This window comes from Agrilus planipennis, unplaced genomic scaffold (genome assembly GCF_000699045.2).
Source record: "Agrilus planipennis isolate EAB-ADULT unplaced genomic scaffold, Apla_2.0 scaffold327, whole genome shotgun sequence".
Taxonomy (NCBI): domain Eukaryota; kingdom Metazoa; phylum Arthropoda; class Insecta; order Coleoptera; family Buprestidae; genus Agrilus; species Agrilus planipennis.
In genome coordinates this window covers 1-26,349 of record NW_020439147.1, presented here as the reverse complement: position 1 = coordinate 26,349, position 26,349 = coordinate 1, and the positions used below count along the sequence as shown (strand labels likewise).

The 26,349-nt window shown below is 32.0% G+C and overlaps 4 protein-coding genes and 1 long non-coding RNA gene across 21 annotated transcripts in view; 2 read left to right on the top strand and 3 right to left on the bottom strand.

Moving 5' to 3' along the window:
- LOC108741987 (kinesin-like protein unc-104) overlaps nt 1-23,904 on the bottom strand; it is a 35,216-nt gene extending 11,312 nt beyond the window's left edge. For 3 of the 14 annotated variants that reach the window (XM_025977831.1, XM_025977841.1, XM_025977839.1), the window contains exons 1-9: nt 15,835-15,946; nt 11,140-11,280; nt 10,995-11,077; nt 4,933-5,435; nt 4,056-4,233; nt 3,907-3,909; nt 2,530-2,693; nt 2,331-2,470; nt 85-126 (exon numbers count right to left, since the gene is read on the bottom strand). In XM_025977831.1, coding sequence (XP_025833616.1) covers nt 85-126; nt 2,331-2,470; nt 2,530-2,693; nt 3,907-3,909; nt 4,056-4,233; nt 4,933-5,435; nt 10,995-11,077; nt 11,140-11,239 — 1,213 coding nt within the window. In that variant the 5' untranslated portion in view covers nt 11,240-11,280; nt 15,835-15,946. Of the gene's footprint in view, nt 1-84; nt 127-2,330; nt 2,471-2,529; nt 2,694-3,906; nt 3,910-4,055; nt 4,234-4,932; nt 5,436-10,994; nt 11,078-11,139; nt 11,281-14,608; nt 14,659-14,692; nt 14,954-15,834; nt 15,947-23,643 lie in introns of those variants that run through there. The other 11 variants (XM_025977837.1, XM_025977838.1, XM_025977840.1 and 8 more) reach the window with 8 other exon arrangements.
- Nucleotides 8,342-9,470, top strand: LOC112905429. Its single transcript, XR_003231780.1, has 3 exons — nt 8,342-8,782; nt 9,092-9,213; nt 9,372-9,470. It is a non-coding gene; the product is annotated as an uncharacterized LOC112905429 (long non-coding RNA).
- Nucleotides 16,073-16,939, bottom strand: LOC108741988 (elongation factor 1-beta'). The gene is made up of 2 exons (XM_018476985.2): nt 16,773-16,939; nt 16,073-16,715 (listed from the first exon to the last, which is right to left on the bottom strand). Exons 1-2 carry the CDS (start codon nt 16,850-16,852, stop codon nt 16,109-16,111), a joined length of 687 nt encoding a protein of 228 aa, XP_018332487.1. The 5' UTR covers nt 16,853-16,939; the 3' UTR covers nt 16,073-16,108.
- LOC108741989 (NADH-ubiquinone oxidoreductase 75 kDa subunit, mitochondrial) lies at nt 17,083-20,679 on the top strand. Of its 4 annotated transcripts, none has more exons than XM_025977846.1 (9): nt 17,083-17,179; nt 17,496-17,803; nt 17,865-18,167; nt 18,225-18,492; nt 18,589-18,734; nt 18,794-19,074; nt 19,134-19,551; nt 19,830-20,140; nt 20,402-20,551. In XM_025977846.1, exons 2-9 carry the CDS (start codon nt 17,497-17,499, stop codon nt 20,549-20,551), a joined length of 2,184 nt encoding a protein of 727 aa, XP_025833631.1. In that variant the 5' UTR covers nt 17,083-17,179; nt 17,496. The 4 variants fall into 4 exon arrangements, with proteins under 4 accessions (XP_025833631.1, XP_025833630.1, XP_018332489.1 ...); XM_025977845.1 differs by lacking the exon at nt 17,083-17,179 and adding an exon at nt 17,235-17,342; XM_018476987.2 differs by lacking the exon at nt 17,083-17,179 and adding an exon at nt 17,413-17,433.
- Nucleotides 23,905-25,027: 1,123 nt separating the features above from the next.
- On the bottom strand, nt 25,028-25,894 carry LOC112903954 (elongation factor 1-beta'-like). Its single transcript, XM_025977830.1, has 2 exons — nt 25,728-25,894; nt 25,028-25,670 (listed from the first exon to the last, which is right to left on the bottom strand). Exons 1-2 carry the CDS (start codon nt 25,805-25,807, stop codon nt 25,064-25,066), a joined length of 687 nt encoding a protein of 228 aa, XP_025833615.1. The 5' UTR covers nt 25,808-25,894; the 3' UTR covers nt 25,028-25,063.
- Between the last annotated feature and the right edge of the window lie 455 nt (nt 25,895-26,349).

Sequence of the window (26,349 nt, the reverse complement as noted above, 5' to 3'; positions counted from 1 at the left end):
CATTTACAATTTGCGCGGATTAGATATATATACATGGAGATCATAAAAATACGATGCAGCAGTCAATAAGCGGGGGGTACTTACTGGGAATTTCTTTCTTTTCATAAATTACTTTACCATCAGGGCCTAGAGCGGCAATACAAGTAATAAACATGAAATTAACCACCTTATTTCATCCTCATTCAAAATATAAACAATTGTGTACCATGTGTTTGTCGCACTTAAATCGAACGCAAAAATTGTATTAATCTATTTTTTTACAGGTAATGATTACGAGTTTCCACCTGGGGGAATCCCATAATGTAAGTATTAAATTGTATTATTTTGAGTTTTTTTTTCATATTATAAAAATTTCAAATTATTCAAACAAAAATTTTCAAAACTACCAATTTGAACAACGCATAAGAATAATTTAATTAGCGCATTATAAATTGTTATTGCCAAAAGGGAAATGCCCCGAATGTGTAAACTAAATTTTAGATAAAGATAAATCGCTATTCTAACACAGGCATAACAATAAACAATACTACAAACGTCTAATCGTAAATATACAAAATATACAAGTAACGAGGCAAAATAACATATGTGTGCATATATAGATACCTATGTAAGTAGAGATGTGATTTATTTAAAATACAAATATAAAATACTCATTTCTATTTTGCATTTAAATACTTTTTTGAGAAAAATACTTTCTATTTTGTTTAAAATTTTCTATTTGTCAAATACATATAACGATCATCGAATGTATTATAGTGGGGACTTTCAAAATTTCCGCAACAAAACTGTCTCATTTACTTTATCCTTTCAACTTACTAACTAGACTAGAGCGGTTGCTAACAGAACGCCTATTTCTACTCACGACAGACGTTGTAGGGAATATCTTAAACACAGAAAAGAGATGCCAGGTATGAATTGCAGCGGTCAGTAATGAAGAAAAAGGAATAACATTACACCAATTGATGTGTAACAAAAATTGATGCATTCAAGCAAAATTTGAACATGTTGTCAGCATCGGTCTTTAAAGAAATTTCAACATGCTCAGGAATTTAGGAATGCAAAACGCTTCTTTAAAGAAATAATTTCAACCAGGCAGTTACAACCCTATTCTTTTGCGTACCTAAGCAACCTCTAACCGCTGCATCTCTTACTATTATTCGGTTATCTCTTTTCACTTTGTCTGCACTCCTCATGAAGCATTTCCTAACTTAACAAGGGCAGTAAATGACTGCTGTCCCAAGTGGATAAAAGAAAGAAGATACATCCATTCTCAAAGATAATTTATTGCGGGTTTTGCCAATTTTGATCGTCTCGACTATAGAAGCTTAAAAAGACCGCAAAGAAATCAAAACTCTTTGGAAATGAATAATCCAAAATATTTTGGATTCGATATAGTTTTACGGATTGTCTTGTCGTGATCCACGGAATTTCGCAATTCCACACGTCGTGATTGACATCAGCCCATCGGTATCGACCTACAGCACCTACCAAATCACCATTCTAGGTGCCAGTAATATAAGGAATGACAAAACGTTTTCAACTGCGAAAATCCATGGACCACTGCAGAATAGTATTGTTTGTTGTATCCTTTGTTTTATTTCTCTACTAATCTTTCTATCCTGAATTATTATTATTATTATTACAACAAAATAAAGGCACTTTTGTGCTCGCGAACGGTTAATTTAGAGATTCTAAAAAGATTGTTAAAGGTGTACGTCTGGAGCGCGGTGTTATACGGGTGCGAAACATGGACGGTAGGCCCTGCGGAAAAAAAAGTTAGAAGCGTTTGAAATGTGGCGTTACCCGCGAATGTTGAGGATACCGCGGATAGAGAAAGTTAAAAATAATAGGAGAATAAAGGACTTTATGGAAGTCAATAAGAAATAAGCGAGATAGGTTAGTAGGACACCTCTTTAGGCATGAGGGGTTAGTCAGGGACATATTAGAAGCAAAGGGAAGTAAAAGTAGACCTAGATTAGATTACTGTTCTAGTTTTAGGGAAATGCGAAGATTAGCTCAGGATAAGAAAGAGAGAGGTGCATGTCCAATCTTAGGACTGACGACCTTATAATGATGATGATTTAAAAGATTATACCAATTAAGAATTAAACAAATACCTAACAGTAACAGTATTTTTATAGTACGTATTTTGCATTTAGCATTTAAAATACAAAAGGAAAACTATTTTTTAATTTTCATCTAAAAGAGTGTTTGCATTTAGTGTTTAAACACTTTTTACAAACCTCTTTGCACATCTCTGTATACATACATACATATATATGCACCGCATACCCTTATTGTTTAAATTATATATGTATGTATATTCTCACCTTCATGAACGTCGATGCCCTCGTTCTTAAGAAGTTCACGCAGCTTGGCGATCTCTTCTTTGAGCTCCCTAATTAATTTAGCATTAGCGTCCTCATTGATAACAGCCTTGCATACAATCTGTTTGGCCCTGTCCGCATATCTACAACGAATGTTGTCCGTATTATAAGAGCAATGTGTTTAACTGATTTTATTATGTACCTTAAGGTGGACAACGTTTCGTCATAATTTATGTCAGCGGGCGAGATTGCTGCTATCATGGCAGTTTTACTATTACCCCCCAAGTTTTCCCGGAGGAGCCATGTCAAAACCGAATCTCTATACGGTATAAAATCTGCTTTCTTAGATTTTTTCGACTTTGACGCCTACAAAAACGCAGCGGTAGAATTTAACAGTAGGTAGAATTTAACGTTCGGGTCAGTTTCGGAAGGCGAAGTCAACAATAAATTATTGAACTAGAGAAGAGTTATTTTACGTAATCTTTCTATGTATATTGTAAAATATGTTGGATACATGCGGTTGTAAAATACAGTAAAAGCTCTTTATTCGCGGGGTATACGTTCCATAAATATGCCGCGAATACAAAAACCCTGGATATGGAATGGTAATTAGTATGGAGTCATAAGGGATACGTACTAAGGTTCCAAAATAAAACCAATATGTAGTAGAATATAATCAATTTATTGAGAAATTCGCAATTAAAATTGATAGTTATAATCACTTTTAGACAAGGGTTTAAAGAATTTAGTCATTTTTTCTTGTTTTGAATTTTGAATTGGTCCACTCGGTTGTATCTTTTATAAAAGTCGCCTCGACACGAGCCAAAAGTACTCAAAAGATGCTGATACGTTGAAAAATAAATCCTTTTCTACTCGGTTACATTTTTTATAAAAGCTTTTTATACTAACCGTACATACTCGATACATTAAGGGGATTCAGTAGTACACGCGCCGTAAAATAAAAACATGCTTATCGGTTCTAGATATCATGAGTTTAATGTTTGGAACAGAGGTTTGAAATTTTGTAGTAATATAGATAAAGCTTTGTTCTAAGGCTTATCGAAGGCCATTTTTTAATTTGTTAATTTCTATTGAAAATACGTGTCCTACAAGAAGCATCAACTTTAAGCACTTGTAAAAGCTTTTAATGACCATATTATTGAAACCAAAAACACGTACCGAGTTAGTGTGAACCTTTGTCTGATACTATACAAAAAATCACATATTTATCTCGCAGCGTTAAATCAAAATGTTTAGAATAGAAATCCTTGTTTTCAGAAAAATTCACACTAGGCACGAGCGGTCTATTGCGATCAATTCCCTTAATTAATGACACCTAATCTTTTTCTGTTTACCGATTGCATGCGCGAATAATGAAATTTTAGCCGCGAATACAGGAACTTGGTTGCAATTTTTTCACCCGTGAATAATGAAAACGCGAATAAGGAAACCGTGAATAAGGAACTTTTACTGTATCTCTATTAGTGAAATAATTAATGGCATTCTTCGCCTTCCTAAACTGGCTCGGGTGTATCAACTAAATTGTTTAAAATGCCGTCTTTTTTATTTATATACTTACCGACTGTTGTTCCGAAGGCAAGAATGACATAAAGAACACAAATTAATAAGAGTTAATTAATAAAAACGAAAAGCATGAATTAGTAGATATTATTATTTTATTGCTTTTATGGTAAAGCGGTAGGTTTTAATATCGGAAGTTTTACTCACAATTTCTGCTAATGCAGATATGACTTTTCCTAAGGTGGTAAGACTTTTATTAATGTTTGCGCCTTCCTTTAACCGAGTCCCTTTAGCCCCAGTAGAATCCGCCCTTTCACTTCCTGCTAAATCAACTAACGATATTTTTGAAACCTTTTCTGTCGATAGATTAGTTGTGCTATCATATCTGTAATAAGTTTCATGACAACAATATCCTATTTAAACTTAAAATCTTAGGCATTAATTGTTTTGATAACATATGATAAAATAAATGCAGTATATTTAATGATAATTTGTTAAAAATAGACTTAAAGAAAGTATTTTGATTTTGAGTTTCCAGTTTTATTCCTTCTAATAAAAATAGTCTCCAGAGTATTATCATATTTTACTGCTTTACTGGAAGGGTTAAAGGATATATTAGACACATAAGTCATCGTGAGTTTCAGGTATCGGCATTGACGTTAAGGATTATAATTTGTGAGAGATACTTTGAACTACGTAATTGGTATAAATAAATTTAAAATAATTGCCTTCAAAAACCCTTAATATTAAACTACAAAACGGAAAGCAAAAAGGAAATTAAATATTTANTTTTTTAATAGTATTTAATTGTTTTGTTCTTTTACACAAAGGGCCCACAGTTTTGAAGTTTTTTAATAAATGATTGGGCTGTTTATTGTTATGAAACCCTTTAAAAAGGTTATTCAACTTCAAAGTACCTCAACATTTCTATATTTTCCAAAACTTGAATGAACAACATCATTTATAAACTTTTTTAAATATTTTCTCGGAATGATAGTACTACTAGTATTAGTACATAGTAATAGAAACCAAAAACTCCATAAATTCCTACTTATCATACAAGATCGATAAGATTCTCGCTCACCTTTGTTGTGTAAAGAAAATGGTGAATACTGCATGCGACCTGGAACTGGTTTCGTTCATATTAGTGGCCGCTACAGTTCTCGCCTTGTTCCCTTCGTCTATCAAATCATGAATATCCTGAAAACTAGTAACAGCCAATTTGCTCAAGTCCTCGACATAAGGACCGAGTAAAGGATGTTCGCGAACCCTCAGGTTGCCCTTATTTTTGGGGTTGAGAAGGTCTCTGACCCGTTCGCAATATATCTCCATGTAGCTGACCTCGACGGAATATTTGACGTCGTCGCCACCGTCGTGGCGAATCTTGTTGAAGAGGTCCTGGCAAATCTGGGGAATTATGCCCTCTTGACCCTCCTCCTGTTTACCCATCATCGTGTATGATTTTCCCGCGCCAGTCTGTCCGTACGCGAAAATGCATACATTATAACCATCGAATGCATGCTGGAGCATTTCTTCTCCTATGTCCCTGTATACGATAAGCTGGGAGGAGAACTGAGGGTCGTCCTCCTACACGAACGAAAAATTATATAGAAAACGAAAAAATGGGTCTCTTATTAAATAATTTTTATTTTCTTCCTGCACTCATTACAGCTCATGTTCTGGTTCACTCTTCCTTCCAAGAATTCTACTCATTAAACTACCTCATTAGCGCAAGTTCGTTAATAGTTGAGAAATGAAGCGATTTACTTTCTTTCTTCCATAGGCATACAGAATGTAACAAGGAAAATACTTTTGCTGTGAAAATGATTTAAAGAAATTAATAACCACAATTATCAATATATATCTAAGTCATCGTGAGTTTCAGGTATCGGCATTGACGTTAAGGATTATAATTTGTGAGAGATACTTTGAACTACGTAATTGGTATAAATAAATTTAAAATAATTGCCTTCAAAAACCCTTAATATTAAACTACAAAACGGAAAGCAAAAAGGAAATTAAATATTTATAATTAATTGAGGCATGAATATGATTATGATATTTCCTAAATTTCGTAATGTCAATTAAATTAACAAAATTACACAATAATTTTGCAATTTTTAATATACTCACTATTTACCAGTTAACCCAATTATTACACCAACATAAATTTAGATAACTAATATATTAGTACGTAAGCAAATTTCGTTCTGCTCATAAACTGGAAACCGAAAAAATAATTTCTATATTTTATTATTTGCCTCTTTCTCGAAGTTGTTAATTCGTTTAATATTAACTCAGCAATTGTTTAATACATAGCCAATAACTTTGTGTCCCTTTACAATAATTAACATTTTTTAGCTCAGTCAAGCATGTAAATACGGAATGTGATCAAACCATTTGGCATTTTTTTTTAATACTAATCATGAAGGAGGGGGGAGTTTGAACCCCTAAACCTCCCACTGTTGTGGCTAAACCATTGACCTGATTTGTCTACATTTTTGTATAGGGTTGTTCGAAAAGTCGTTTCGTTTTTTCCCAACAGAGGATTTAATTGTATTCTTTTGCACCCAACTTCACATTTAAGCCGTATAATTTTTATATGCTTTGAGAGCTCATATAGCAAGGCTTGTGTGTGAAAAATTCCAATTAATTCTACGCAGTAGTTTTTGGTTGGNATGGCTAGCCTAAACACTGCCGTTGACTTGAAAAATAAGATATGAAATATGATAAATGTGCCCTCATTAAACGCTAGGACTAATAGAAAAATGATTTACATAAAACGAGTAGGCATCAGATCAAAAAATACAATATATCAAATTATTATTGAAATATGAAAAACATGTCAGTGTTCGAAAACAACGCACGACCGCGATGTGACACTTCAGACAACTGAGCGGGACGCGAAATGTAATGCTTGGTTATGATCAGATGACATAGTTCATACACTGTCGAAGAGTTTTCGGTAGTTAGTCTACCTACCCCTATAGTCAACTATCCCCGGTCTCCCCTAAACTACGAAAGATTAATAGAGTAATATGTAGAGGATAGAAAATTAATTTCAGTTTAATATTTAATATTAAAATATTACCCTCTTCACGAACATTTTCGTATATATATATATAAATATAGGTAATTATGTAGAGTTGGCTTTGACGATACCAGGGTGCCCGGGTTTAGTTCCTGTCGATGATGTGACAGAAACAACAATTTTCCCCCATTAATTTGTATTAATATGTAGACAATAGAAAGTTAATTTCAATTTAATGTTTAACATTCAATGTTAATAACCAGAGTAAAGGGTACAAAGTGCTGTACGTATAAAATAACCTAGTCCTACGGAATAGAGCTTCTAAGTGATGGTCTTTTGATATTTGAAGAGATTTTTTAATAATCATGTAAATAACTGTAACGAATCCTTAGCTGCTTCTCAGGAAAGTTAATGAACTGATGCCATAACAGCACAAAACTATTTGAAAGTAAATTTTACTTGCTTAAAATAGCCTTTCTTATTTTTTTAAAAGATACTTCAGGCGGCGATTTAAGAAAACAAAATTAATTTTAGAATATTTTTTAATAGTATTTAATTGTTTTGTTCTTTTACACAAAGGGCCCACAGTTTTGAAGTTTTTTAATAAATGATTGGGCTGTTTATTGTTATGAAACCCTTTAAAAAGGTTATTCAACTTCAAAGTACCTCAACATTTCTATATTTTCCAAAACTTGAATGAACAACATCATCCACCTCAGTTTTTTATTACCTAAAATGTTTCCCTTGTTTAATAGATTTTAATAGAAACTACAGCTATGTTTCCAATTATTTTTCTTTGGGTTAGGAAGACTTATTTTGAAAACTAATTCAGTGGTGGCTGTTGAGGTGAAGCAGCTAAAGATTCTCTTCACTTATTTTCTGTATATATCGAGATTATTGTCACTCGCATATTGTACCTACTTAGAGTGCTTTCTAATGTTTTAAATTGCCCTTAATGTACGCAATAAATGCTCAAGTGAAGAGTTAAGCGCGTAGTCGCCTCTCGCTCTGCCAACGCGAGTAGGTTGCCATGCCAACGGTAACGTCAGCGGCAAATGTGCAGTTCTAACGGTCCCCAACTATCCTCGAATGGGAAGCAATCGCGGCGCATCACCCAGTCTACTGCACCTGCATGCTCTTTGTACGTGTACGTTAGTTATTGTTTCTATTCGATTAGAGATATTCGATTTTGATTTTTGAAGATACTAGTTGCCACTGAATTAATTGCTTTTTTTAACATTGTTCGTAATACAGGTAAAGCAAAAGGTTCAATGATACGTATTTTTTCAACAACGTCTATCTAAAAATATCACCTACTTTTGTGAAAACTTTTCAGAACAAACTCTGAAAGTCTTTTGAACAAAGCTTAAAACCCCTCAAAAGCTTTAAATTGCATTTAATAGACTTGTATATTACNTTCTGAAACATAATTCAAACCAGAAAAAGAAACAACTCATTAGATTATCTTCTCTTTCTTCTTTTCTAATGCTCTCTTTTTTAACCTTCCATCGTCATTATCGCTCTCGTATTTTTTTAAGATTAGAGTTGTGATCAGGCGATGGAACTTGCACGAGGCAAAACCTACATAATTTTGAAATGATTTTGAATTTTATAAAACGAGGAGGAAACTAGCCACGCGATTGGTTAAATTACGAAACATTTGCCGCGAACCGTCGCAGAAATCGAATATGATGCTTCTGAGTAGTATTTTGTTACGTCATCAGTGCTTCGTGCAGTAGCTTTCGCAATTTTGCGACAAGCTTGAGACACGTTCGGTGTATTACAGTGTATTATAAGTTCGTAGCGCTTGGAGGCGGTAGGACGTGTTTTCCCGTCTCTTAAATTCAACTTGCCGAGCTAATTTTGTCGTAGAATTGGTTTTATTGTTTTTTACGCCTGAAAGGTTAGTTTGATCGATTCATATATTATATTAATTTTTGACTGGTTTTTCATTACGCGGTTTTGTTTTATTTCGTGTTTCCTTTATTTAGTAGGAGTGTATAATTCTTTTATCTATTTCCCGCACATATTTTGACTTTAATTTGAGAGAAAGGAAGCAAAGTGAAAATGATTAAATATTTTAATTTTCTGCGTAACAGATGTCTATTTAGCGTATTATGAATAGTAGATTGTATATCTATTATTTTATCAGCCACCTTTGAAATATTATTAATTAAAAGTAGTTAATAATTGTTTTTGTCCGTTTCTACAGATTAGCCAGCAATTGAGAGATTGGAACTGATATCCATCCTTTGCTTACTTAAAAGATAAGTCGTATCGTATGGTGTTTTAGCTGTTAACTTTTCATCTTGGAGGCTCTTGCAGTTAATTAAGGTGAGCATACATGCTATATTATATATATGTAGTGTATATATGATATTAAATGAGAAAAGTGTTCGGCGTTACTTTAAAAACTTCTTTATGCACTCTACTTAGTAGGGAGGCTAAATTTATTATATTTGAATACTTTTTCATAATATTTGATTTTACAGGGACGTTAGAAGAACTCCAGATACAATTAAATTGTGTCTGTTCTCATTGGCTCCAAAAAGTGACTGTTTTTATGGTCATAAAGAAAGCGTGAAAGTGCCTTTTTCAAAATGTGATTTGCAAGATCAATCAATGGTTTTTGGATCTGACAAGTCTCGTTTCACCCCCTTTCGTTATTACATGTAATAGAATATCTCTACGTTCTCAACTCGCCCCCGGTGTACAAGGTCTGTTCGAAAAGTATCGCGTATTTTGAATTTCAAAATTTTTAAATAACACAAAATTCGCGTTACTTTTCGAACAGACCTTGTACATGAACGTTGTAATTATTATTTCTTTTGAAGTGTAAGTTGTCATTTTTCTTTTAAAAAAAGAATTGCGAAAAATCAAACATTTGGAATGAAATTTTAATTATTTCTAACTCTAATAATATCTTCCCTATTCTTTCACAGTACGATATTCACACTCCCGTTTACGTCAGTTATTTCTTTTGTGTTGTTTTCAAATGAAAACCATCCCTTTAATTAATGAACGTTCCTTCGTATTATGCACCTCCACAAGTAATTTAATTACTCAGGATTTGTATTAGTTTTTCGCAAGAAACAAAAGGATTAAAAAGAGCAATTGTTAAAATAAAACTCTTGCCTTTCACAAATGTTTTTCTGAATAATGAAATTAAGAAAAACATTAGTGAAATATTTGTTTTATTTTATTTTTACAATTAAATTAAAAAAATAACGGTCTGTATTACATGCCACAAAATAATGTTCTTTTTTAATTACAAAATAATAATACATAGAAACAAAAATGTGTACATGAAAAAGCATTAGATAAACCAACAAAAAAATTTTTTAACAATAATCCAAAATAACATTTATAATCAAACTATTAAAATAGAAGCGAGAAAAACAATAAAATTCCAGCTGAAAAAAATCATAGGTCCCATATTTTTTGTAGTTGTAGGTTGATATCCCTGACATTGATTCATCCCCAAAAGACAATTATTTTTTTGTTTATCTTTTTGCTCTCCTAAACCACTTCCAACTTCAGAAAATAAATTAAATTAGCAGNAAAATAACATTTATAATCAAACTATTAAAATAGAAGCGAGAAAAACAATAAAATTCCAGCTGAAAAAAATCATAGGTCCCATATTTTTTGTACATGTAGGTTGATATGCCAGACATTGATTCATCCCCAAAAGACAATTATTTTTTTGTTTATCTTTTTGCTCTCCTAAACCACTTCCAACTTCAGAAAATAAATTAAATTAGCAGAAACTAATACAAAAAATATGTTTACCTGCCCTTCTGTGGCCTTCGAAACGACGCATAATAAAGCAAAAAGTTAAAGTTATATCCCTAATGTCATTACCAAGACCACGACGTTTCGAACCTGATCCTGATCTTGGTCTGACACATTGAATTTTAACCTTTCATCGATCGATAGTACTCTTGGTCTGTTGCTAAATGTGTAAAACCGAAAGCAAGTTTCTTGTGTACGTAAAAAGCTTCTCAAAAATTAGAAAATCTTGACCTTGATACATCCTGTATTCCTTAACAAAACCCTCAATAAAGCTACCTCAAGCACCCTTTTCTACAAATAGGGGATTCCTTTTTACTTACATTATGAGACCAGTACGAATAGTCGAAATTAAAACTTTTCAGTGCTTCCTTGGTACCTGGTGGAGCTTTAGGATTGTAGATTGCTGAAAAAAAATATTTGCAAGATAAAAAATGAAACGAGGGGCGAATAAATGTTTCGACTTACTGGTGGTGTTACCCCCCATTTCGATAATGCATTTACATTCTCGTAAAATTTCTCTACTGTTGAAGGGTCTGACGCGTACCGCGACCTTGACCGAAGACATTGCTATTAAATCTTCACTGAACTTGTTGAAGTTTCATGAATCTGTAAAAAAAAAACAAAAAGCAATATTACTAATCGAAGTTTTCTTCACTTTTAACGCATTGTGAATGACATCCGAAAATAAAAAAGTTTAACCCATTGAAAATATTGGAATTGCTATCGAGCAATATAATTCATTCAAAACCGATTTTACAACTGCTTAATGTTATTGTTTGATTACTGTATTTTATAACCTTATGAACTGGTTCCTGTATAACTATTAAGCGCTTTCAAGAAGTTTACACACCATTAATTTTCGAAATGAGTTCCACTATATACGAGACTGTTAACCGGTTATATCGACTCGGTTTTTACCAAAAGGAAGTTGATTAAAATTGAATTTTAATATTAATATCTATAAAATTTCATTTAATTTTTAACCACTACAAATTACCTCAAATTAATACGGAAAAATTGTTGCCGCTGAGACATCCTCGCCGGGAATCGAACCCGGGACCTTTGTTGGCTCAACATACTAATGCTCTGATCACCGAGCTACAAGAGGTGATAACAATAATAGCGACGAAACGTACTTATTAGGTCACCGATTCGTCGAATTAATATCATATAAAATAGTTTAAGAAACTTCTAATGGTGAAATTCATTTAGTTTTTATCCACTACAAATTACCTAAAATTAATGAGGAAAAGTTGTTGCCGTATTGGTGCGTAAAGGACAAGGTCCCGGGTTCGATTCCCGGCGGGGGTGTCACTCATTAATTTGTAGTGAATAAAATTTAACTGATTTTTTACATTAATATTGAATATTAACCTCTACTTTCTTAAAGTATTTCATATGATATTGAATTTTGGCCTATCTTTTTGCAGACTTTAAGGCCTTTATTGTTTTAAAACAGAATATTATTATTTTTAAAAAGTATTTTCTGTTCTAATAGATCATCGTTATAGGGTTTTCAACCCGAAAATTGTCTTGAACTTACTATTTGCTAATAGCAATTTAACCTAAATATTTCTCTGCTCCCTTTAACACCTGTTTCTGCTTATAATATGTCTCTAACTTGACCATCACGTTTGAGAAGGTGTCCTAGCAACTTATCTCCCCTTTTGACTTGCACAGGCCCTCTGTTATCTTACTCTTTCTAACACCTCCTCAATTCTAATCTACTATATCCACATTTTTTTGGCGTCCCCTAAAAACCCCATATCTTAAACGCAGATTCAAAAACAATTCTAAGGGGGGGACTTTTTCCACAATGTGGAGATTCGGTTTGGACAATATTAGATATATACCTAGCGTTTAAATTCAGTTTTCACATTAATAAAATAATTAAAGTTTCAATAAATAGAATTTAACTAGAGAAAAAGATAAAAGCATACTTTTGCGTGAAGCAGCGTTAATTGTAAGTTTGGGTTTGTTTCATAAAAAAAAAACTGCCACATTGAGATAATCGAACGTGGGCTTCGAAAGAGCTAATCAGGCTCGGCTTGTTAGTAACACGTTAATTAAATATAAAATGAGCACAAAATCGATTGATTGATTCGATGCTTAGAATTACGTTTGGTAAACTTCGAAATTTGCTCAGCTACAATCACGAAGAGTCTAATTTATTTTGAAAACTGAAAAACTTGCAATGTCTATAACTAAAACTGAAAAAATCTACTAGAAGGAATAACTACAGTTTACGTTGAATTTTTAAATTGAAAATTAGAGAAATACATTTATCGATAAACTCTTTAAAAATGTAAAGATAAAACCTCAAATTTTCTCTAAAGCTTTCTCAGGTGATCACATACATGCCTGTCTGATACAGCCGTTTTTTTTTATTAACATTATTTATTAAACGCAGAAATGTGACTCTTACCTATACATATTTTATTAGTAAAGAATATAAGAAAATCACATCCAATTTTGTGTAACTAATCTAATTGTAAATAAACCCTAAAACCCACAACTTTTATATAAAACCTCAAATGTCAAAGAACGTTTTAGGTTTCCAATATGGAACGAATTTAGGGTTGATGTTAGTGTTTTATTTATATAAGTGCCTCTAAAAAATATTGTATGTAGTACCGTTTAAAAGGGCAAATAATAAGTAACTCAAAAATATATTTCTCTTTTCGAAATTTTAAGTGTCGTATTTTCAGAAATATTCCTGATACAGGAAAAACGTATCCTTTCACAAAAAATACCCATACTCTAACATTCTGTACCAACTAAAACGACTAGGTACATTTTTGATTTAATACATTATAAAAATGTCATAGTTGATTTATTTTTGTATTGTAAATATGGCCTTTTTCCAAAAACGTCAATAATTACGTTGATTTTTATTATTATTATTATAACGCATTTATAAGTGTAGTTTTTTAAAAGTAGAAAAGCATGTAACACTAACAGCAAATACTTTAACTTTTAACCTTTTTTTAGCTGAAAATTTTAACCAAAATTTGGATTCATCATTTGGAAAAACAACTTGCATATTTTTGTTTATTACTTGAAAATTTAATACTATTTGTTGCTAGTTGTACAGGGTGTACTTTTAACTCCAACATAATTCAATATTACGGGAAAATACCTTTTGTTTGTTAAAAATTGCAATAAATAAAAATTAATTTTAAAAACTATCTATCTTCCAGCCTTTATACTGTTAATAATGACAGTCAGATTTTTCTTTCTTTTACAACCCTTAGTTCAGAAAATAGGTACCATATGAAAGATAAGGAGGAGGAGATGAACGTCCTGGCCTTCCAGACAGTTTTTATGACTAACGCTAAAGAAAAACACGCTGAAGATATTGATTTTAAATAAACTAACTGGGTTACTTACCTATGTCAGAAAGAAATTTTTTTACAATTTTTTTTTGATAAAAAGCATTTTACTAAATTGAGAAATAATATGTTTTCGTTCATTTACTGAGTAATTGTTTAAAATATTTATTTTCAGTATATTCTACTAACTGTTACAGAGTTGTCAAAAACAACTAAAATAATTAATTAGATAAAATTTTGTAAAGTTCAAGGTTGCTTCTATTTTTTCTAAAACGAAGATAAGAAATGTATATTCGCATTAATGACGATGATGCACGTATCACAGAAATGATTTCTTTTTTACTGAAAAATTAATTATTAAGAGAAATCGTTTCTAATTTCGTAATAAAAAGGATGTAGAAATTCTAAAAAAATAAAGTTAAGGAATAATAACAATGGGTATATTGATCGCGCAACGGGCAACGCATCAATATTGAGCTCGAAAAATCGCACTTTTTTAAAGTTTTTTCACTGGAATTGAGTATAAAGATTAAGCAAAAGCATTTTTTAAACAAAAGGCAATCGTATTAAGGCGTAGTAACTTCGATGAGACTATTACTTACAAATTTTACGTTACTTCGCACAGACATCAGCGCAACACCCTATTAAATAATTGAAGGAAAACATTAGTAATGGTGACCACTTACCCAAAACAAATTGTTTTTCACTATTATTAATGAAACTGATTTAAAGTTGGCTATTTAAACTAGAAATGTCTAATTAGTTCAGCCGCAACCCACATTACTTCACTATTTAACATTTTGCCCAAAATCTGCCGCAGACACGTTCAACTCTGTGACATACAGCAATCAAAACGATTTTGTACGCGTGCGCAAAAAGCGGAGGTTGAAATCAATAGCGCGAAAACCAATAGGAATTACTGGAAAAACAATCAATACAAATAACTTTTTTTGTTTGATATTATTGTATCATTAGTATATAATAACATTAATTTTGACCGAAAACTTATTTGACACTCCTGGTATACGGATAATAAAACGACTTGTGCGGATACCATTTTTGAAACCAACGTTTTTGTTTTCTTTTTTTTGAATTATGATAATTTAATTAAGTATTAAGAATAGGATCACTTTTTTTTATACTGAAACATTAATTTAATTGATCGGTGAGTTTAACAAACGTCGCAAAAAAACCTATTCGTGTAACTAAAAATGTAATAATCTGATAACGAGGGCTAAGAATGAGTCATAAGTTGGCGCCAGCTAGTTTGTGGGATAGCTTCTGTCCTTAAGGATCGATGTGTGCATGACCTATCCGTACAGAACCGTATTAACCAAGAACTTCTTAAATTCATTGTTCAAAACATTTTTAGATTTTGCGAAAAGCTCACCTTTTTCCAGGAATAACAGCAAATAATTCGGTAACACAGAAACCAAATATTTTTCTTTTTTCAGTTTCATTTGTTTACATAAAACAATATTTCTAAATCGTGTTTCAATCGTAAGAATCTCATTTTTAAGAAGATAACAATAATAACCCTAATAATTACTTTCGAAAACAGTGCCTAATTCAAAAAAGATTTAATCCATTTTTATACGTGTTCATCTACATATACACAACTCCAAAACTTTCTTTTTTAGAATTGAAATGTAAAATGAAATTTTGGAATACGGTCCTGTCGTATGAGTCACTTCCTGTTTAATATGTAATTGTACTTATACGTTTTTACAACTGATTGCTGTCAAGTTCGTAAAAATTAAGACAATCGAAAGCAAGTACGTAGGATTTTTAAATAAGCATAATTTTTTAGTCATATTTTGTACCTTACCTTGAAAGACTAAATAAAATGGAAAGAAAAACACTAGAACTCCACACTAATAAAAAGCACTTTTGACATTTTCTACAGCAATATTGATTCGCTTTTGCGCGCTTTATAGACAGAACCGTATTAGGAACATTTCATTCACGCAAGGACTTTATATGACCTTTCACTTCAATTTTATTAATGCTATTGATACCTCGAGCAGAAATTATTTATATAATAGTCACAATAAAAAGGTAGACAGTGCGTTTAAAAATATTTATTTCATATTGGAAACATTTTAAATCTTATTAAAAGCAGCAATATCAACAGATTGGACAAAATCTTCAAATTCCTGAATTTTCTCAGTTAAAAGGTCAACAGAAACTTTATCATCTTCAACAACACACATAATCTGTAGTTTATTTATTCCATATCCAACAGGTACCAATTTGGAAGCTCCCCAAACAAGACCGTCCATTTCAATACTTCTAACATTTTTCTCCATTTCTTTCATATCAGTTTCGTCGTCCCAAGGTTTTACGTCCAAAACTATGCTGGATTTAGCAATAAGGGCAGGTTTCTTTGACTTTTTATCAGCATATGCTTTCAAACGTTCTTCCCTGACCTTTGCAGCCTCTTCATCTTCTTCATCCGATCCAAATAAGTCGACATCATCATCTTCCTCTTTTTCTGACTGTGGTTTTGTTGTTGGTGCAGCAGTTTTCAAAGGTGATGCAGGAGCAGCACTTCCCAAGGATATTGGTGTTCCGGAAGGAAAATTTTTTTGTTCTGCCTGTGTGAAGGACTTAATATGAGTGTACCATCTCAGTGCATGAGGAAAATTTGCACCTGGGGCCTTTCCAATGCTGTTCAAAGTTTGTATATCTACTTGGGTGGGCTGGTATCTAAATTTAAAATTATAAGAACATGTGCTATATATACATTTTTAACGTATTCCTTACCCACTTAAATAGCTCTTATCTTCTAAATAACTGTTCAATTGGGTAATACCTGCTTCAGTTTTTAAATCACCAACGGCCATTATAAAATTAATATTTAAAATATATAATATAAAGCTACTAGGTTAACGGACGTTTTCGCCGGAAAGAGCCGGAAATGCAAAAGGTTGTCAAACTGACAGTTGTTCAATGACGTGTTATGTAAGAATAGTAACCATAGAAAAATAGTAACTAAAGATACAAGTCTCGGGAACATTAAAATTTACAATTTTATAGACGGGTGGTAATCTCAAACGAATAGGTTAAAGGTTATTTTTTTTTAAATCAATAAACATTAACAGCCAAAAAAGATCTCAAGCTCTGAATAATAAGTTTGTTGGTTGTAATGAGTACAATAAAACTTCGGATACGTATGTATAAGTATTTACGGCCTTAAATTTGATAATTCCTTTAATAGCGTTNGACATATCTTAAGATCAGCTGGAATTGTTAATTTTATTTTTGTATTTACTATATTTTCAATAATGGCAATTATTTTTTTGTCAATTTGACATTTTTATTAATTATACAGAGGTACTGGTTCCTTTTTACAGTAGTACTTAGTTTTATAAATTGTATAGCAGTTTTTAAGCGTAATTTTTAGGAAGAAATCCGTTTAGTATATGTATTTGTAACATTTTGACATTTAGGTTAGAAACCATTATGTAATAAACAAATAATTTGCAGAATGCTCAGAACAACGGTAGGAAGAACCCTTGGTAGGTACCAGTGGGGACAAAAGCAATTAGCTTTGTTAAGAGGAACGAGTACTACAGTACCCAAACCAGAGAAAATAGAAGTATTTATCGATGACAAACCAGTGTATGTTGAACCAGGAACAACAATTCTGCAAGCTGCGGCCTTGATAGGCATCGAAATTCCTCGGTTTTGCTACCATGAACGACTTGCAGTGGCTGGAAATTGTAGGATGTGTTTAGTAGAAGTAGAAAAGTCTCCAAAACCCGTTGCATCTTGTGCTATGCCTGTTATGAAAGGTATTTTAAGATACTAATGATTTAAAACAGTACAGTTTTTGTAAACATATAAATTTTTTAGGATGGCGAATAAAAACAAATTCAGACATGACAAGGAAAGCCAGAGAGGGTGTGATGGAGTTTTTGTTAGTAAACCATCCCTTAGATTGTCCCATATGTGATCAAGGTGGAGAATGTGATTTGCAAGATCAATCAATGGTTTTTGGATCTGACAAGTCTCGTTTCACCGATATTGAATTTTCTGGTAAAAGAGCAGTAGAAGATAAAAATTTGGGTCCTTTAATTAAAACTGTAATGACTCGTTGTATTCATTGCACCAGATGCATTCGATTTGCTTCTGAAGTTGCAGGCATTGATGATTTAGGTAAGAAGTCAATCATGTACAATTTATTAATTAACTATGTTTTATTTTTTATGTTAGGTACAACTGGCAGAGGCAACGAAATGCAAATAGGAACTTATGTAGACAAATTTTTTTTGTCAGAAGTTTCTGGCAATGTAATAGACCTCTGCCCTGTAGGTGCATTAACTAGTAAGCCTTATGCATTCACGGCAAGACCCTGGGAGACTCGTAGAATAAATTCAATTGATGTATCAGATGCTGTAGGTTCAAATATAGTTGTCTGTGCCAGAACTGGTGACGTAATGCGAATATTGCCACGAACTAATGAAGAAGTTAATGAAGAATGGTAAGTTGGATTTTTCATTTTTTAAAAATTCGCTTCTTGTTTAATAATAAATTAAATACAATAACATTTTATATTCATAATAACTTTGTCATTTAGGTTATCAGATAAGGCAAGATTTTCTTACGACGGCTTAAAATGCCAACGATTAGTATCACCAATGCTTAGAGATTGTAGTGGTGAATTAAAGATGGTAGATTGGGAAGCTGCCCTCCTAGCAGTGGCTGACAAATTAGGAAATGCAGGTAAAATAAGCATTTATCAATAATTGTAATTGTTTTAATTAATTAATTTGTTTTTCTAGGACCGAAAGTCTGTGGAATAGCTGGCAGTTTGGCTGATGCAGAATCGATGGTTCTTCTCAAGGATCTTGTTAACGTGTTGGGATCAGAGTTACTCTTTACAGAAAAGTCGTTCCCCTTAACGGGTTCTGGAACTGATTTAAGAACAAATTATTTATTTAACAACGGAATAGCAAAGGTTGAGGAAGCAGATGTGATATTATTAGTAGGAACAAATCCTCGATTAGAAGCTCCCTTAATTAATACCAGAATAAGGAAGGCATTCGTACACAATGATGCTCAGGTAGACTGAATAACTCTTCTGTCCTGTACCATTTCAACTATCCTCATTTTCATCTACAGATTGCAGTATTGGGTCCTTGTTTGGACTTAAACTACACTTACGAGTACTTAGGAGACGATCCAAGTGTCTTAAGATGCATTCTAGATGCCTCACATCAGTTTCATAAAACTTTAATGTGTGCCATGAAACCTCTAATTATCGTGGGTTCAGATACACTTAATAGAAGAGATGCAGCTGGTATTATCACCGTCTTGCAAACAATTGCCAACAAAAAGAAGAACGTTACCGATTGGAAAGTGTTTAACGTTTTGCATAAAACAGCTAGTCAGGTAGCTGCTTTAGATATCGGTTACAAGCCAGGTATTGAATGTCTTAAGCCTGAAATGAAGAATGTCAAAGTTTTGTACCTATTAGGGGCTGATGAAGGCTCCTTTCACAGAAAAGAATTCCCAGATGACACCTTTATCATTTATCAAGGTAATTTTCTGTAAGGTAATTTTTTATTAACTCGTGATATGTTTTATTTCTTTGTGGTTTCTCCAAAGGTTACAAATATATTGAAAAAACCACAAAGGGTGCCTGTGTATACTTCCTTTCAGTTATTGTGTTTTCTTGTGGCAATACAAATAAATAAATAAATAAATAAAATTTGCAATGCATTTTAAGTTAAGCTATACTTAATTAACGACAAATTAACAAGTAAATATTAACGTAAAATGTTTCCTAGTTAAGTTTTACGATAATTTTATTTACAGGTCATCATGGAGATTATGGTGCGACCATGGCTGACGTGGTTCTGCCCGGAGCTGCGTATACCGAAAAACAAGCGACATACGTGAATACAGAAGGTCGTACTCAAGAGACAATAATGGCCGTGTCGCCCCCAGGCTTAGCTCGCGAAGACTGGAAAATAATACGAGCCCTTTCAGAGATCGTTGGATATCGTTTACCTTACGACACATTGGATGAAGTCAGAAATAGGCTGCAAGAAATTGCCCCCCATCTCACCCGATATAACAACTTGGAACAGAACAGCTTTTCCGGAGAAGCAGCACAGTTGGCACAGGTAAATTAATTATTCAATTTTTACTTCTGCTTTAAATAAAATAAATTAGCTTTTCTCTTTCTAAGTTTGAAGTAAATTTCATTATCATATTGCATACATATTACTTAATATTTGCAATTAGTAGCATATTATTAAGTAATTTATTCAATAATTAGGTATATTACGTAGTGTTTTAGTTATTACCATACTATTGGATATTATTTCCAATTATTTTTATATTATTAGATAATAACATTTTAAAACAGCTTTGTATTTTTGTAGGAATCAGATGTGCCTCTTGTTGATGCTCCATTGTGTGTCAGCCAAACTGCATTGGAAGACTTTTATATGACTGATGTTATAAGTCGAGCATCCTCTACAATGGCAAAATGTGTTGCCGCAATGCAAAAACAGAGGCAGTCAAGATATTAAATAAGAGAAATATCCATTCGTCGTAAATAAATGTATATTTATTAATTTTAGCAAAGAAAATGAAATCCTGCGATAGCAATTGTTACATTTAAGTTGTAATATTTTCAAATAAACATTTTACTGTCTCATTTATTTATTTTATAGCAATAATTACCTTAAAATAATGTAGGAAAACTTTTAAAATTGTATTAATTTCCAGATATTTAATTGATTATTTATAGAACACTAAATTAAAATTACTAAATAATTATTACACTGTAACTTATAATTAATTTTACTTTTTATCACTCCACTGAAACTCATTTGTGGTACAAAAGCTTAAGTTTTTAGCAACATGTATAGATAGATAATAGACCAATTATGTAACTTGTAGCAATTATTGTAATGCAATTAGTTTGTATAGTACATAGCACTATAATACTTCATCATAGCTTACTGTTAATATAACAATTGTATATTTTGTTCATACATTAGAAAGTTATTAGGGAGTCGACATGTATTACTTGTGTATATTTGAGAACTGTTTCTTTCATACTAAAAATCATTAACAGGCTTTGATGTTTTCCAGATTGGATGAAATATTTTAATGTATTTGTTAATCTTTTGGAAAATTTCCAAAATCATCAAGTTCTTACTAAGTTGCATGTGCAGTTTAGTGGTAGTGAATTCTGATGAGTGAAAAATACTTGGCTTGGCTTCCTTAGAGTGAACTTGGATTAGAAATAACCAGGACACCGGGGGTAACCAGGTGATGTGAGTAAAAAGGGTAATTGCCATAAGAAAATTTGGATTGCACTTTGGAATTATAAAGAAAGGTAGGACTTTAGCATTTTTTCTTATTAATTACAATATAAAGTTGTTATTGTTTTAGTTCCTCGAACTATCCGCCTTCGAAGTTCTTTTTAAGTATTTTTGGATTGTTGACTATGGAAGTGCACACAGAAATGCTGTTATTGTAGAATTGTTCTTTCCAAACCATCGACACTACATTAAAAAGGTAGGATTAATTTTTTCGTACTTTTCTTCAAATTTAAAATTAACTTCTCCCTATTTAAATGATCCTAAAAGTCCCCAAATGTATTCAAGTTTAAAATAAGAAACTACCGGGGTGCACTTTGAACTCCCAATTTAAAAACGTCCTTTTTAGTTCCTGATAAAATAATTTCGCTTATCCTAAATGAGCCAACAGTACAAAATTACATATATTAAAATTATTGTGAGGTTTCAGTGAAAAAGAAATATACTTAGAAATTACCGGGGTTCACTTTCAACCCCAAATCTAAAAAGTACTACTAAATATTTTGAACCATCTTTTTAAAAACGAAGTCCTTAAAGGAATTACAACTACTGCTGCACTGACGATAAAAATACTTTGCAGTACAGTGGGTTGCCTATAAGAGCAACCACAAACAATATTTAAAAATGTTTATTTTAAGTTTAAATTGTATTATACCGTCGCCACACACTGAAATTAATCGAGTGGGCTACAGTCTAGACAAAGTTAGAAATATACAGTGTGACTCGAAATTTTTAAACAATTACCTTTTCTGATTTTAATAAAATAATCTGTACAAATTTCTTTAGTACGAAGTTATTTTGATTTCATAATACAAAAACCTTAATGTAAATTAATGTTTTTCACTTTGTTTTGAATATCTGTCTGAATCGTGTACTTTTGCGTTGTGTACTGTACATTACGACTGTTGATACGTTCTTATAATTAAAAGTTAAGTATTTTGTACAAAGATTTAGAATTTTGTAAAACAGTTGTTTCTATCGTACTATAACAAGAAATTTTATGGTTCTTTGTTTTCAACTTTTTTTGTTGAAAAGGGGACTCCCAAAAAAACATGTACGGTACTAATGCACCGGGCTCTTAATACGATAAATTGGTGCAATACAATTATAGCTCATTCCTGTTTCCTCAGTTTTCATCTCACAATCAGTTAATTTGTTGGTGTATTTAGTATTATTCATGAAGTCATCTGCACTGGCTAGTATGTTGGGTTGTATTTCGGAACACACCCATGCTCTATGATTGATCTATAGGTAGAATAATTGTTCAATCTATGAGATACACTATTTCAATGTTTTATCNTCAATTTCTCCTTTATTAAATCAACTGAAAATAGCAAAATGTATCAAGTTGTTATAGAGTATCAGTGAAAAGTATTTTATGGTTGGAAATTTCCCTGAATATGCATTCAACTCCCAATTTGAAAAGGTTGCTTTTCTTTCTTCATAAATTAATTTTAAAAACTATCTATCTTCCAGCCTTTATACTGTTAATAATGACAGTCAGATTTTTCTTTCTTTTACAACCCTTAGTTCAGAAAATAGGTACCATATGAAAGATAAGGAGGAGGAGATGAACGTCCTGGCCTTCCAGACAGTTTTTATGACTAACGCTAAAGAAAAACACGCTGAAGATATTGATTTTAAATAAACTAACTGGGTTACTTACCTATGTCAGAAAGAAATTTTTTTACAATTTTTTTTTGATAAAAAGCATTTTACTAAATTGAGAAATAATATGTTTTCGTTCATTTACTGAGTAATTGTTTAAAATATTTATTTTCAGTATATTCTACTAACTGTTACAGAGTTGTCAAAAACAACTAAAATAATTAATTAGATAAAATTTTGTAAAGTTCAAGGTTGCTTCTATTTTTTCTAAAACGAAGATAAGAAATGTATATTCGCATTAATGACGATGATGCACGTATCACAGAAATGATTTCTTTTTTACTGAAAAATTAATTATTAAGAGAAATCGTTTCTAATTTCGTAATAAAAAGGATGTAGAAATTCTAAAAAAATAAAGTTAAGGAATAATAACAATGGGTATATTGATCGCGCAACGGGCAACGCATCAATATTGAGCTCGAAAAATCGCACTTTTTTAAAGTTTTTTCACTGGAATTGAGTATAAAGATTAAGCAAAAGCATTTTTTAAACAAAAGGCAATCGTATTAAGGCGTAGTAACTTCGATGAGACTATTACTTACAAATTTTACGTTACTTCGCACAGACATCAGCGCAACACCCTATTAAATAATTGAAGGAAAACATTAGTAATGGTGACCACTTACCCAAAACAAATTGTTTTTCAGTATTATTAATGAAACTGATTTAAAGTTGGCTATTTAAACTAGAAATGTCTAATTAGTTCAGCCGCAACCCACATTACTTCACTATTTAACATTTTGCCCAAAATCTGCCGCAGACACGTTCAACTCTGTGACATACAGCAATCAAAACGATTTTGTACGCGTGCGCAAAAAGCGGAGGTTGAAATCAATAGCGCGAAAACCAATAGGAATTACTGGAAAAACAATCAATACAAATAACTTTTTTTGTTTGATATTATTGTATCATTAGTATATAATAACATTAATTTTGACCGAAAACTTATTTGACACTCCTGGTATACGGATAATAAAACGACTTGTGCGGATACCATTTTTGAAACCAACGTTTTTGTTTTCTTTTTTTTGAATTATGATAATTTAATTAAGTATTAAGAATAGGATCACTTTTTTTTATACTGAAACATTAATTTAATTGATCGGTGAGTTTAACAAACGTCGCAAAAAAACCTATTCGTGTAACTAAAAATGTAATAATCTGATAACGAGGGCTAAGAATGAGTCATAAGTTGGCGCCAGCTAGTTTGTGGGATAGCTTCTGTCCTTAAGGATCGATGTGTGCATGACCTATCCGTACAGAACCGTATTAACCAAGAACTTCTTAAATTCATTGTTCAAAACATTTTTAGATTTTGCGAAAAGCTCACCTTTTTCCAGGAATAACAGCAAATAATTCGGTAACACAGAAACCAAATATTTTTCTTTTTTCAGTTTCATTTGTTTACATAAAACAATATTTCTAAATCGTGTTTCAATCGTAAGAATCTCATTTTTAAGAAGATAACAATAATAACCCTAATAATTACTTTCGAAAACAGTGCCTAATTCAAAAAAGATTTAATCCATTTTTATACGTGTTCATCTACATATACACAACTCCAAAACTTTCTTTTTTAGAATTGAAATGTAAAACAAATGAAATTTTGGAATACGGTCCTGTCGTATGAGTCACTTCCTGTTTAATATGTAATTGTACTTATACGTTTTTACAACTGATTGCTGTCAAGTTCGTAAAAATTAAGACAATCGAAAGCAAGTACGTAGGATTTTTAAATAAGCATAATTTTTTAGTCATATTTTGTACCTTACCTTGAAAGACTAAATAAAATGGAAAGAAAAACACTAGAACTCCACACTAATAAAAAGCACTTTTGACATTTTCTACAGCAATATTGATTCGCTTTTGCGCGCTTTATAGACAGAACCGTATTAGGAACATTTCATTCACGCAAGGACTTTATATGACCTTTCACTTCAATTTTATTAATGCTATTGATACCTCGAGCAGAAATTATTTATATAATAGTCACAATAAAAAGGTAGACAGTGCGTTTAAAAATATTTATTTCATATTGGAAACATTTTAAATCTTATTAAAAGCAGCAATATCAACAGATTGGACAAAATCTTCAAATTCCTGAATTTTCTCAGTTAAAAGGTCAACAGAAACTTTATCATCTTCAACAACACACATAATCTGTAGTTTATTTATTCCATATCCAACAGGTACCAATTTGGAAGCTCCCCAAACAAGACCGTCCATTTCAATACTTCTAACATTTTTCTCCATTTCTTTCATATCAGTTTCGTCGTCCCAAGGTTTTACGTCCAAAACTATGCTGGATTTAGCAATAAGGGCAGGTTTCTTTGACTTTTTATCAGCATATGCTTTCAAACGTTCTTCCCTGACCTTTGCAGCCTCTTCATCTTCTTCATCCGATCCAAATAAGTCGACATCATCATCTTCCTCTTTTTCTGACTGTGGTTTTGTTGTTGGTGCAGCAGTTTTCAAAGGTGATGCAGGAGCAGCACTTCCCAAGGATATTGGTGTTCCGGAAGGAAAATTTTTTTGTTCTGCCTGTGTGAAGGACTTAATATGAGTGTACCATCTCAGTGCATGAGGAAAATTTGCACCTGGGGCCTTTCCAATGCTGTTCAAAGTTTGTATATCTACTTGGGTGGGCTGGTATCTAAATTTAAAATTATAAGAACATGTGCTATATATACATTTTTAACGTATTCCTTACCCACTTAAATAGCTCTTATCTTCTAAATAACTGTTCAATTGGGTAATACCTGCTTCAGTTTTTAAATCACCAACGGCCATTATAAAATTAATATTTAAAATATATAATATAAAGCTACTAGGTTAACGGACGTTTTCGCCGGAAAGAGCCGGAAATGCAAAAGGTTGTCAAACTGACAGTTGTTCAATGACGTGTTATGTAAGAATAGTAACCATAGAAAAATAGTAACTAAAGATACAAGTCTCGGGAACATTAAAATTTACAATTTTATAGACGGGTGGTAATCTCAAACGAATAGGTTAAAGGTTATTTTTTTTTAAATCAATAAACATTAACAGCCAAAAAAGATCTCAAGCTCTGAATAATAAGTTTGTTGGTTGTAATGAGTACAATAAAACTTCGGATACGTATGTATAAGTATTTACGGCCTTAAATTTGATAATTCCTTAGGTTAATATTTTAGTATTAATCATTAAACTGAAATTATCTTTTTATTATCTAAATATTATCCCCAAATTAATGGGGAAAAATTGTTGCTGCTGTCACACCCTCGCCGGGATTCGAACCCCGGACTCCCTAATTTTTATGCATCAGTACTCTACCAGTAGGGGAGACCGGGAAT

Coding starts and splice junctions, on each gene's coding strand:
- LOC108741988 (XM_018476985.2), bottom strand. CDS start 16,852: ATGGCCGTTGGTGATTTAAAAACTGAAGCAGGTATTACCCAATTGAAC. Junction 16,716..16,772: donor GATAAGAGCTATTTAAGTGG/GTAAGGAATACG, acceptor TTTTAAATTTAG/ATACCAGCCCACCCAAGTAG.
- LOC108741989 (XM_018476986.1), top strand. Junction 18,493..18,588: donor GAAGAAGTTAATGAAGAATG/GTAAGTTGGATT, acceptor TTTGTCATTTAG/GTTATCAGATAAGGCAAGAT. Junction 20,141..20,401: donor AAGCAGCACAGTTGGCACAG/GTAAATTAATTA, acceptor GTATTTTTGTAG/GAATCAGATGTGCCTCTTGT.
- LOC112903954 (XM_025977830.1), bottom strand. CDS start 25,807: ATGGCCGTTGGTGATTTAAAAACTGAAGCAGGTATTACCCAATTGAAC. Junction 25,671..25,727: donor GATAAGAGCTATTTAAGTGG/GTAAGGAATACG, acceptor TTTTAAATTTAG/ATACCAGCCCACCCAAGTAG.